The sequence below is a fragment of the Dipodomys spectabilis genome, unplaced genomic scaffold (genome assembly GCF_019054845.1).
Source record: "Dipodomys spectabilis isolate Male_0828 unplaced genomic scaffold, ASM1905484v1 ptg000234l, whole genome shotgun sequence".
Taxonomy (NCBI): Eukaryota; Metazoa; Chordata; class Mammalia; order Rodentia; family Heteromyidae; genus Dipodomys; species Dipodomys spectabilis.
This window is the reverse complement of record NW_024870911.1, coordinates 9,097,388-9,109,819: the sequence shown is the minus strand read 5'-3', so window position 1 is coordinate 9,109,819 and position 12,432 is coordinate 9,097,388. Positions and strand designations below refer to the sequence as shown.

The 12,432-nt window shown below is 34.7% G+C and overlaps 1 protein-coding gene across 2 annotated transcripts in view; it reads left to right on the top strand.

The window, feature by feature from the left end:
• Window positions 1-11,749, top strand: part of Rap1b (RAP1B, member of RAS oncogene family) — a 36,532-nt gene extending 24,783 nt beyond the window's left edge. For both annotated transcript variants that reach the window (XM_042698653.1, XM_042698652.1), the window contains exons 2-8: window positions 2,380-2,462; window positions 3,218-3,286; window positions 4,290-4,346; window positions 6,366-6,506; window positions 8,117-8,260; window positions 9,077-9,193; window positions 10,423-11,749. In XM_042698653.1, the coding sequence (XP_042554587.1) occupies window positions 2,406-2,462; window positions 3,218-3,286; window positions 4,290-4,346; window positions 6,366-6,506; window positions 8,117-8,260; window positions 9,077-9,163 (555 nt within the window). In that variant the 5' untranslated portion in view covers window positions 2,380-2,405 and the 3' untranslated portion in view covers window positions 9,164-9,193; window positions 10,423-11,749. The remainder of the gene's footprint in view (window positions 1-2,379; window positions 2,463-3,217; window positions 3,287-4,289; window positions 4,347-6,365; window positions 6,507-8,116; window positions 8,261-9,076; window positions 9,194-10,422) is intronic.
• Window positions 11,750-12,432: the final 683 nt, after the last annotated feature.

Below are 12,432 nucleotides of genomic sequence, written 5' to 3'. Positions count from 1 at the left end.
GGGAAATCCTTAAATTAATTATTGTAAGTCAATCATTTAAATTCAGTTTCTGTACATCTGCCTTCTACTCTAACAATTCAGGGAGGCCACAGAACTGTTCCTTTCAAAAAAAAAAAAACTCAAGAAAGGTAGTATATTTCACTTGTAAAGGGAAGGAGAAGCAACAGAGGCAGAAGAGGTAATGGAAAATGTAAATAGAATGATTCAAGAAGGTTTTCCAAAGGTTGAAGCAAGGAAGAATATCCTGATTACCTTTATTTTGAGGTGCTAGAAGAGCAATTGAAGAAATTGGTTATTGAATAGTATTTTTGTCTCATAATCTTTCTGTAGTTACAGTTCCTCTTAAAGTATTGTTCATAATATTTGAAAAATTGGCTGTAAGTCTAGTTGTTCACTCAAGAGTTTTGTCATTAGCTATGTAAGTCCAAGAATTAAGGTTACATTGAGAGTTCTCAGAGGAGGTTGTGGCTTTCAGTGAAAACTCCTGACAAGAGGTTATTATAGTTAAGAAAAAAAATGCCTTGGAATAATTATTTAGGAAAAGGCACTTTGAAACTTTGTGCGTGATAAAAATGTATTTTTTATGAGGATTTTGGGAGGTTTTGGGGGAAAGTGGGGATTACGTGTTTTAGGGATTGGTGGTACTGAGGTTTGAACTCAGGATATCAAGTTTGGTAGGTTTGGTCTCTGTCACTAGAGCAACATTTCCAACCAGTAATTTTGTAAATGGCATCTCACATTTTTACTCATGCTGGCTTTGAACTACCTTCCTTTGGATTTCAGCTTTCTGAGTAGCTATATATTATCAGCAGTCTCACAGTGGTTAACAGACTTAACAAAATGATTATAAATTAATGAGTAATAGCCACTATTTCATCTTTTTTTTTTTTTTTTTTTTTGTCGGTCGTGGGGCCTGAACTCTGGGCCTCGGTGCTGTCCCTCAGTTCTTCAGCTCAAGGCTAGAGCTCTACCACAGCACCACTTCCTGCTTTTTCTGTTTATGTGGTGCTGAGGAATCAAGCCCAGGGCCTCATGCATGCAAAGCAAGCACTCTACCACTGAGCCACCTTCCCAGCCCCTATTTCATCAAATCACTGATAGTTATTTTAGACTTTGTACACTTGATTGTTTCTGTTGAAACTTGATTGTTTCTGTTAACTCTGCTGTGATAGCATGAAAGGAACCATAGACAGTACAAAAATATATCTTGGGGTTTTTTTTTTTATTTATTTTTATTGTTAGTTACCTAAGTCAGGTAGTAAGTACATTTCTTTTTGAACAGTGTCACCTCTTCTTGTCTTCTCCAAGTTTTTCTCCCATCCCCCAACCCCACAAGTTGTATAATTCATTTTCTTTTCTTTTTTTTTTTTAAATTTTAATTTTTTTTTTTTATTTGAGAACATACTGTACAGAGGGGTTACAATTACATGGGCAGGATAATGCATACATTTCTTACCAAGCATTGCAGCCTCCTCCTTTGTTTACCCTTCACCTCCCTTCCCAGCCTCCCCCCTCCCCCCCACCCAATCCTTCCCCCCCTCCCCCCCACACCGACATTGTAAAGCTCGTTTTTGTATAGTTCATTTTCAACATAGTGTCTAGTGAGTATCACAGCTTTATCCTCCCCAAAGCATGCAAAACAAATGTACAGAAATCAAAAATAGCAACAAAGGAGAAAAACAAAACAAATTTAAATACAAAACAAATCTCTTGTTTCCATTTCTTGAGGTTTATTTTGGTAAACATCATTTTATATGATCATATGTACATAGCTGTTGAACCTTTGTGATCCTCTCCTAATAGCATCCTCCTTTGGTCTTTATTAAAACTTAATGTTTTAGGCAGGGTCTCACTATTATATCCTTGTCTGGCCTTGAACTTGTGATCCTCTTGCATCATGCTCCTGAGTCCTAGAAATCCAGATATATGCCACTATAATTTGCTGATTTGCTTGCAGTCTGATCCTATCCCATTTATCTTTCTAGAGCACTAGGTCAGTAGTGATAGGGATTTTTTTGTTCATAGGGATTTGTTTGTCCATTGGGTTTATCTCTACTGCTGTACTTGTGGTTTGTGGTTTCAGACAGCTTATAGGATATTTGTGTTTTCAGTTCTTCTTTTCAAGAGGAATAGACATGTCATTTTGTAAGTCAGTAGAATACAGTCTGATGTTATTCACCTTTTTTGCTTAACATTTTATTCCAGTTGAAATCAGACTGAAAGCCATATCTATAATTCTATAATAAATCTTCTTATAGTGTTCCATATTAATATAGTCTAGTAATCATTTTAAATCTACCGGCCTTAAATCTGTTAAAATCAATAGAAGCACTTAAATACTGAGGCTTTACTGATGCATTCTTTTTTTTCTCTAACAAGGTACTAGGTTTTGACAAGTTTGCATCATGCGTGAGTATAAGCTGGTTGTTCTTGGCTCAGGAGGTGTTGGAAAATCTGCTCTGGTAAGTCATTCTCACTTAACCTAAGCTTTACATTCAGAGATACTCTTTTTCTGTTGAATTTTAAGATCTGATTATTTTACTTTGTTATGGTGAAATCCCATATTAACTTTAGAAATAATGTGTTTTTTAAAGAAAAATTATAATATTTTAATGTAATGTTTATGTAATTTTTTATAATTGTATTAAATGTCTAGTATGAGTGTATAGTGTTGAAGTATGGCAGATACAGTTTTGACACAGTGAGAGGATATAAATAGGTATCTTTTTCAGAAACAAATGAATTTTTTTTTCAATTAAATTTGTTTGTAAGAGGCATTCTAATGGCCATATTTTCAGGATTTAGGAATGACATAGCAAGAATGAAGAAACAATTTGGTGTAGAGAGGGTTGGGGAATGAGAAGAGAATTAGGAGAAATTCATTTTGGAAAGTATATAATAATGTGAGTCCTTTTTTCATTTGTATATAGAGTAATTGGAAGATATGCTGACTGTTTATATGTGTATATAGTACATAAAATAATAATGCCTGATGCAATATAAATACTTTGTGATTATAAGAAAGTCTACATAATAAGTACAAATACATTCTGGTTTGTTAAACTTCTTCACCTTCCCCCAGTATTTTTTAGCCTTGGTTTTTTTAATCTGAGGGTGTGGAACCCATAGATAAATGAGAGTCAACTGTAAATTAAAGTTTACAGCTTTAGATTTATTCTTTTCTTTAGAAGGATAATGATGTGTTAATTTTTTTCAGACTGTACAGTTTGTTCAAGGAATTTTTGTTGAAAAATATGATCCTACAATAGAAGATTCTTATAGAAAGGTATGTATTATGTTAACAAGCATTTTTATTTTAATGTAAATACATGTTTTTATTTTCATAATTATTGAATGTTGCATATAAAGTAGAATGAAGGAATAGTTAATTAGTAGGAAAAGTTCATAACTGATTACATTTTTACCAGTTTTAAGGGAATCATAAAGACTTACATATACATACTCAGAACTTTTAAATTTATCTTGATCTCTTTCCTTCCTGGATTGGAAGGTGATGGCCAGGCCATCCACTGAACCTCCTAGAAAGACAATTTCTCACAAACTCCCTGGCTTTTTTCCTTGAGATCAGTATAAAGAAGTCTCTTTAATTTTCCTGGTTTTTGTCTCCTTCAGTCAACGTCAATTTTGTCCACCTTCACAGCGTATGACTGAGATATTATGCAGACATTTTTAATTTAGTAGTGTGAGAGTTGGCTCCTATCTTTATGTAAGTAGCCATCCTAGTTTCCACTGTTGTGCAGATATTGTTTTCATTCTTCCCTTTGTGCCCAGAAAACTAGAAATTCCTTCCTTCACCCACATTGTAACTTTGCTTTCCTAGGAAATAGCATGTAAATAGAAGTAATCAGGATACATAATCTGTTTTGTAGTTATGTCACTTACTTTGCCACCCGTTATTTTATTCTAATATGGTAAGGAAATAGTTATTTAGATAAATGAAGGCATATTCAAAGTAATATAGGAGAATTAGGTGATAGAATCACTACTACTTTATTGAATTTACTGATGATTTTATTGAGTTAGGCTCATTTCTTTTTTATAATTTGTGCTGAGTTATTCATAATGAAACTGAATTTTTACTGAACACATTGTTTACATTTACTAAAATTTGGGGGTCTTCAAACCTTATGGCTTAGTTATTTTTTTCTCATACTTTGCTAAAGTATTACCTGATACTACTTTAAAGTTCATATATCTCAATATAAGCTTTTAAGTCTATTTAAAGTAGTTTTGCATACATGATTTTTTTTTTTTTACCTTTTTCTTAGCAAGTTGAAGTAGATGCGCAGCAGTGTATGCTTGAAATTTTGGATACTGCAGGAACGGTATGTAAAACAAATTTGCTACAGATTTTTACAATATTTACTTACTAATGCAGTTATTCTTTAGGCAAATACTAGTTAAGCTTAAGTACTATTTTATTTCTTAAAGCTGTTTTTCTTACTGTCTTGAATTCTTTTCATAAAAAAGAATATTATACTTTGTAATTACAGTGGATCACATTGAAGAACCAATTAAATTTATTTTTAATATTTTTATAGTTTTACCAGGGGTTTAGTGGCGCTGTGGCTCAAGTGGTAGAGCGCTAGCCTTGAGCTGAAGAGCTGAGGGACAGTGTCCAGGCCCAGAGTTCAGGCCCCACGACCGGACCAAAAAAAAAAAGTATTTCCCAGTTTTACAAGGGGTTTTAATTTACCATGTCAACTTATGCATACAATTCATCTTGATCAGTATTATCCCTTAGTCATTCTCACCCATCTATCCCAGCCCCACCCATCTCAAGTGACCTAGTTCCATTTTCACATACGAAGAAGAAAAGTTTTAATCAAAATTTCTCATGTTCTCACTAAAAATTTTTAAACACTTTCTGAATTTCACGTGAACAGTACTTGGTACATACATTTGTATCTCACTGGCAGTGTAAAATGTTCTGATTGCTATCTTTCCTTCTCCAAAGTATTAATAGTAAAATGTTTTGAATGGTAGCTTTCCTTCTCCAAAGTATTAATAGGTCAGTTTGTTAGCTCTTTTATTACTATAATAAAATTCCCTAACCAGGGTAACTTTATAAAGAGCTTTATTTTGGTTCTCAGTTCAGGAGGTGCAAACTCTTAATAGTTAAATACAGTAGTAGCCTTCTTCCTGCCAGAGTCCTGAGACAACCCACAGCATGGCAAGACACAGGGAATGTGCATGTCAGTGTCTGTCCCTCTGCTGTATAAAGCCACTAGGATTCAGAGAGGTTCTACCCTAATGACTAATACCAGTAACTTTCCAGTTAGTTGATGTGAGTATAGTTTCTACCTTCTTGCTACTCTTGATACAGGAAAGTCCTAGAGGATACTCAAACTATATCTAAACCATGGCAACTAACTACCTTTATGGATATCCAGAAGTAAAGAGAAGATTCTGGGTATCCAGTATGAATTTTGGTGGTGGTGGTGGTCGTCGTAGGGCTTGAACTCTGGGCCTGGACGTTGTCCCTCAGCTCTTCAGCTCAAGCTAGCGCTCTACCACTTGAGCCACAGTGCCACTTACAATTTTCTGGTGGTTAATTGGAGATAAAAGTCTCACAGACGGGGCTGGGAAGGTGGCTCAGTGGTAGAGTGCTTGCCTTGCATGCATGAGGCCCTGGGTTCAATTCCTCAGCACCACATAAGCAGAAAAAAGCTGGAAGTGGCGCTGTGGCTCAAGTGGTAGAGCACTAGCCTTGAGCTGAAGAACTGAGGGACAGTGCCCAGGCCCAGAGTTCGGGCCCCACGACTGGCAAAAAAAAAAAAAAAATCTCACAGACATTCCTGCCTGGGCTGACTTTGAACCATGATCCTCAGATCTCAGCCTCCTGAGTTGTTAGGATTACAGGCGTGAGACACCAGCACCCAGCTTAGTATAAATTTTTTATTTTTTATTAATGTTTAAGTGCCTCATATGGGCCAGGTATGTGTTCCAGCATTCTAGATCTCATAATCTAGTGAAGTTACCAGTATGGAATAAAGGTAAGATAACTTGCCTGATAGAACAGAATTGACGGAACAGGAAACAGGAGTATTACAAGCTATTGCAATTTTAGGGGTAAGTTTAGAGTGTTTTATATTAAAGGGTGCTACTCAGTAGCTTTTGGAACTAGGACATTTCTGTTCTGCTTGAGAATGTTTATTGTATATAGTTCTTTGGTGCATTATTTTAAAATAAAAACCTATTTCTTAAAATAAATTTTCAAATAGTATTCTTGCCACGATCAATAATTTTTTAAAATGTTGCAAAGTACTACAGTATTCTTTATTAAGCTGAAAAGTTGGCCAATCAGCTGTCAAACATTTTTGTTGTTAATCTTTCTTTTGTAGGAACAATTTACAGCAATGAGGGATTTATACATGAAAAATGGACAAGGCTTTGCTTTAGTTTATTCCATCACAGCACAGTCCACATTTAATGACTTACAAGATCTAAGAGAGCAGATTCTTCGAGTTAAAGACACTGATGATGTAAGCTGGCTTTCCAATAAATGTTTATTTCAAACCCCTTATAATGGTATTCAATTTTAAGGTTTAAATTTATACACAATTTAAAGTTCATATGTGAAAGGCTTTTTAAAAGTAAAAAAAACACACCTTTTATGCATAGACATGTTTTCAAATATATGTCATATGGAAAATGAGAAATTCCCTCCTTTCTCTGTCCTAGGAAAAGTAAATGTTATACCCTGCCTATTTTTAAACTCTGCATTTTGTGGGAAAGGAAGGAAAGGCAATAGGATGCAGATGTTACTAATAGAGTGAATAATGTTCTGGCTTCATTTTTGGTAGATTTGTAGCATTTTAAAATAAGAAATATATAAAAGTATATATAGCAATTACGGCAGAGAAAAAATATATAAGGTTTTTAAAAGAAGACAACAAATACATTCTGCTGTTAACTTAGGGAGCCCTTTAGAGTGTACCATACTGAGTTTAACTCTATAGCAAACTTCAGAGCCATTTCTGTGACAGTGATTCTCAAAGTAGATTCTGCATCAGAATCAACAATGAACTTAATTAAAACTCAGATTATTGGCCCCACCTTCCACAGTTTCTGACTTTTAGCAGAGTTCAAGAATTTTTACTTCTTCTTTTCCAGTTAGTGTTAAAGCTGCTGCTTTGGGTACCACAGAACTACTGGCTTAGCCAGGCTCAATAGCTTATATCTTGTACTCCTGGCTACTTGGAGGGTAGAGATTGGGAGGATCTTGGTTCAAGGCTGGCCATGTCAAAAATTTCACAAGATTCCATCTTAACCAATAAAAGCTAGGCATGGTGGCATATGCCTATCATCCCAGCATATAGTATATTTGATTATATCTGATAATGAGAGCTGAGATGCCCCAGGTAAGTGCTGCCTTTTCTACACATCAGAAACAAAGGGACTGTGTGTATTTGGGGGAGACCTATTTCTGTCAGTTGCATTAAAACCGTATTTAGTAAATTCCTGGTGGCTATATCCTAAAAAAAAAAAAAAAAAAAGTTTGGTTTTTTTTTTGTTTTGTTTGAATTACAGAAAATTGATTTAAAAGTTGTCAATAGTGCTTTGGTAAATACAAGTATTACTTTCTCCTATAATGTTTTTGTAAAACTACATATGCCACAAATGACCGATCACTTGATATTTTTAGTAAGCATACTTGATGTTTATGCAGGAAGAAATTCTAGCTAATACAAGACTGTGTGAGAAATTAAAATTTCTACTTTAGAGGCCTTTCAGATTTCTCCTTTTTATATTGTGCACTTAATGCAGTAATCAGTTGATAAAATCTGTAACCCACCAAAAACCTTGAAGTTGATTCAGACGTAAAACATTTTTAAATGTTGAAGTATATTGGGGTTTTTTTTCACTTAACGTATAATTTTCAACCTTCCTTTTACTTCCCTTTGCAAATACCCTTTAGTAGCTCCTTTAGAATATAAGGTAATGGAGAATTTTATAACACATTACTAATTTAATGCTTTTCTTTAACATTATAAATGAAAGTAATACTTAGTGTTTTAACTCCAAATTCTTATTATTTGACTTTGTGTAATGTCCTTATATATTTATTTTACCTTCACAAATATATTTTTAGGTTCCAATGATCCTGGTTGGTAATAAGTGTGACTTGGAAGATGAAAGGGTTGTAGGAAAGGAACAAGGTCAAAATCTAGCAAGACAATGGAACAACTGTGCATTCTTAGAATCTTCTGCAAAATCAAAAATAAATGTTAATGAGGTATGATTAGATATCCTTAAGATAGCCTTGTATTTGGAATAAAGCATTTAAAATTAATGGGTGGCTGGGCGGTAGTGGCTCATTCGTAGTGGCTCATTCCTGTAATCCTAACTAATCAAGAGGCTGAGAGGATCACAGTTAAAGCCAGCCTAGGCAGAAAGGTCCCCATGAACACTGTTATCTCCAATTAACTACCAGAAAACTGGAAGTAGCACTGTGGCTCAAAGTGGTAGGGTGCTAGCCTTGAGCAAAAAAGCTCAGGGATAGTGCCAAGGCCCACTAGTTCAAGCCCCACAACCTATAAAAAAATAAATTGAATAAAATTAGTAAGGAAGTGTGTATGTAAAAACAGTTCTGTTTTGGTTTCTTTATTATATACTGGTACAGTGAAATTTCCAGGAAGGCAAAACTAATTGAAAGTCAACATGGGGAAGACATACTCATGGAATATATGAAGGATGTTAAATAAAAGACACTGAGGCTTAAAGTAATGTTGTATAAAAAAGATTTATGGGAAGATTTGAAAAAGTGTAAAGAATGTTTTTCTTTGTATAATGTTCTAATTGAGTCAAATAAGATCATTGCAGGTCCTTCAACTAAGTACTTATTTAAGGAAAACAGCTTTAAGCCTCCAAAAAAAAAAACAACAAAAAAAAAAACCTTGACACTTTTAAGAACTGATTTTATTCTCTAACGTCATAATTGCTTTCTGGGTGTTTCTATCCATGGAAACTTCCATTTTTCATGGCACTTTTCATTTTATCATTTTTTTTCTTTTCCTTCCTTTGAATTAAAAACATAATAATATGTTTACAGATTTTTTATGACCTAGTGCGGCAAATTAACAGAAAAACTCCAGTACCTGGAAAGGCTCGCAAAAAGTCATCATGTCAGCTGCTTTAATAAATTAAATGCATTGTAGCTCTGAGCCAGGTATGTTATCTTGCTTCTAACTTTAATCACTCAACTTTAGTAAGAGCACTGTGGTATGAGGGAAAATATATTTTTTGTTGTTAATTCTAAAGAAAGTAACTGTTACTTTTAGGATGTGATTTATTGCAATACCCTGTCCAAATAATATTTCACTGGGTGCTGGTGACTAACACCTGTATCCTGGCTACCCCACAGACTGAGATCTGAGGATCAAAGTTCAAAGCTAGCCTGGTTCAACAAAGCCATCCTAGGTAGAAAAATCCAAGGGACTCTTATCTGCAATTAATCCGCAAAAAAAGTCAAGTAATAGCTTGAGTTCAAGCCTGTTAACTGACACAATAAGCTGATTATGTACGAATGCCCTGGTAGGATATGTGCTGTGTACTCTGGCAGAGACGGAAAAATCTTGAGTTCCAGGCTAGCCTGGGCCGGATAACAAGACCCTCTCTCTGTTAAAAAAAAAAAAAAGTAGAATATGATTAATGAAATAAGAAAGTAAATCCAGCATACCATAGTAGAATAATGAAAACCTCTAACTTGTTTACCACGTGTCCCAACACTCTTTAATACTGTATATATGTTAATTAATTGAAGTTTAACAACTCTGAGGCAAGAGTTACTCCCACATTAGAAATGAGGGAAGGAAACAGAGGCAAAAGAAGAATGTTACTTTGTTGAAGCCTTTCAATCAGTAACTAGCAGAGCCAGAATCTGAATAGGCTGGCTGGCTTGAGTCCAGGTAGGAACAAGTAAAAGTTAGCCAGGTTGGGGATAAAGGGTTCCCCAAACAGGGAGAACCACCAGTAACCCAAGATGTGAGCAAAAAAAAAACAAAAAAAACCAGAGCATATAAAGTTTTATGTAGATTAATAGTTGTAATTAAGTCAATGCCTAGCATATAATAGATACTCAAGGTGATAAATGAGTTCCAAGCTGGCCTGGGCTGGATAATATTTGTCAATGAACTATTGGCTGTAAAGCAGTAAAATGGTAATTTCTTTTTCCTGGCAGGTAATGCACAGACATTTTTTTGTATCTAAAATTTTCATTTGACTGGCTTTCAAAAGAGTAGCCAAGTAGATTTCATGTTTTTGGAATAAAGAAATAAAAATGTCTTTGCTGTGAATTGTGGTACATTGTCATTAATGTAATAACTAGAATAAGAGTGTGTAGTATATTGTGTTGCTGTTTCCTTGGTTCTTTAATTACTTTTTTTTTCCATTTGGTAGGTCTGAAGAACTGTTGCCCAATTCAACAGTGCCAGCATTCCAACTTTGTTAAACCTACCAACATCTTAAATGGACTTTCCTGTGGTGGTACCTTTAAGAGGCGGATGAAAGCTACTATATCAGTTTGCACATTCTAATCACTTTCCAGTATCACGAGAGATTTTTACTTATATAATAGTCCTACAGTATGCAGCTGGTAAAACCAGAGGCTACATCCAGTATTACTGCTAAGAGACATTCTTCATCCACCAATGTTGTACATGTATGAAAATGGTGTACTGTATACTTTAACACATCCCCATTCTTTGTATTGGAGAGTACAATAATGTAAATCCTAAAAGCACCACTATTTTAGCATAATAAAAGAAAGTCCAAAGAGCTCCTATATAGACTACTCCAGATAACTTCGCTTCTTTGATACTTGTAGCTTATTGTAATTTTTTTTAAAAAATTGAAGGTCATTATCATTGTATTGTACAAAATAAGCGCTTTGATTAACACAGCTATATAGTTTTTTTAATTTTTCAAAAACCTGTGGAGACAGTGATCTTGTCTTTAAAATACAATAGTCCTTTCAGTATAATGTCTTAGATAAAGACGTTGCCTTTAATATCTGTTGGGAAGGAAATGTCCAGACCTTTCAAATCTTATGATGTTTTTTTCTTTTTTGTTTACATAAGGAACAATGTTTATAGTTGTGTGTACAGTGGGGGTCTACAACAAGAAGTGTATATTTTCAAACAATTTTTTAATGATTTAACAATTTTTGTAAATCATTTTCAGGCTTCTGCAGCTGTAGATTCTCACTGTGAACCCCTTGCTTGCTCATGCATAAGTGTATTTGCAATACCAAATATACAGGTTTAGTATTTTTGCCTGTTAGTGATTGTTTCCCATGTGTAACGTTTTGGTTGAGATGTTAAATGGTGGACGAGTACTGTGGATGTGAATGTGGGAAGTAATTTTAATCATGTGTAATTGGTCACAAGGCCTAATTTGCAGTAACTATTGCTGTTTTATTTAACAATGCCTTGTTGCTTTGTATGCATTAACGTTTGGGTGTAAAGATTGTGTGTCTATCCAACAGGGAGCCACAGTATTTAAATTGACCAACCTAATGTTACAACTACTTTGAGGTGGCCAAATGTAAACTAAAAAGCCTTAATTAAAGTGGTGCAATTTTGTATAACTTAGCATCAGTAGTTCAATAAATTTGGATTGCCATGCAAGGGCTTGCATTATAATTACTTGCCACTTGAATGTGTTTTGTGTAATGTTTTAACAGTGCTAGTAAATAAATATGGGTTTACCTTCTTTTTAAATGTAACAGGTGTTATTTTACACAGTGTGGTTTCATAATTCAATGAGTAAACCAGCCTCATTAATTAATTACAGGAAAAATAAGTGATAGATATCAAGGAGTTTTCTAGTATTACTTGCATGTCCACCTAACCACTTTTCGAACCGTTTTTTGAGAAAGAAATTTGTAAATCAAACATTAGTTATGAACAAATACTTTTGAGTAGTGTTCAGTAGCCCTTTAGGGTAGGATGAGGAAGAAGGATAAAGTTTTCTGGTGGATGCTTTTAGAATATGGAGCTTTGAGTTTTTGGTTTGGAGTTTGTTTTTAATTTTTTTTTTGTTTCATAGTGGTGTTGGTGTTTGGTGCCAGTACTGGGGGCTTGATCGGAGAACCTTATGGTCTCACTTTTTCCACTAAAGGCCAACACTACCACTAAGCTATGACTCTCAGCTTTTTACTGGGATTTTCCTCCCCAGGCTGGCTTCAAATCTTTATCTCAGATCTTAACCTCCTGAGTAGTATTGCAAGTGTGAACCACTAGTGCCTGGCTTTCCTTGGCTGTTAAATAAGGATGATAATAATATTACTTCATAGGAGTTATGAGTGAAGTGAATGCTAGTGCCATCCTTTCAGTTGGTAGTTTTTCCCTGATGCAAATAGGTAGGGGGATGTAATGTGGCATAAGGTACCATCTTCTCATGTACAAA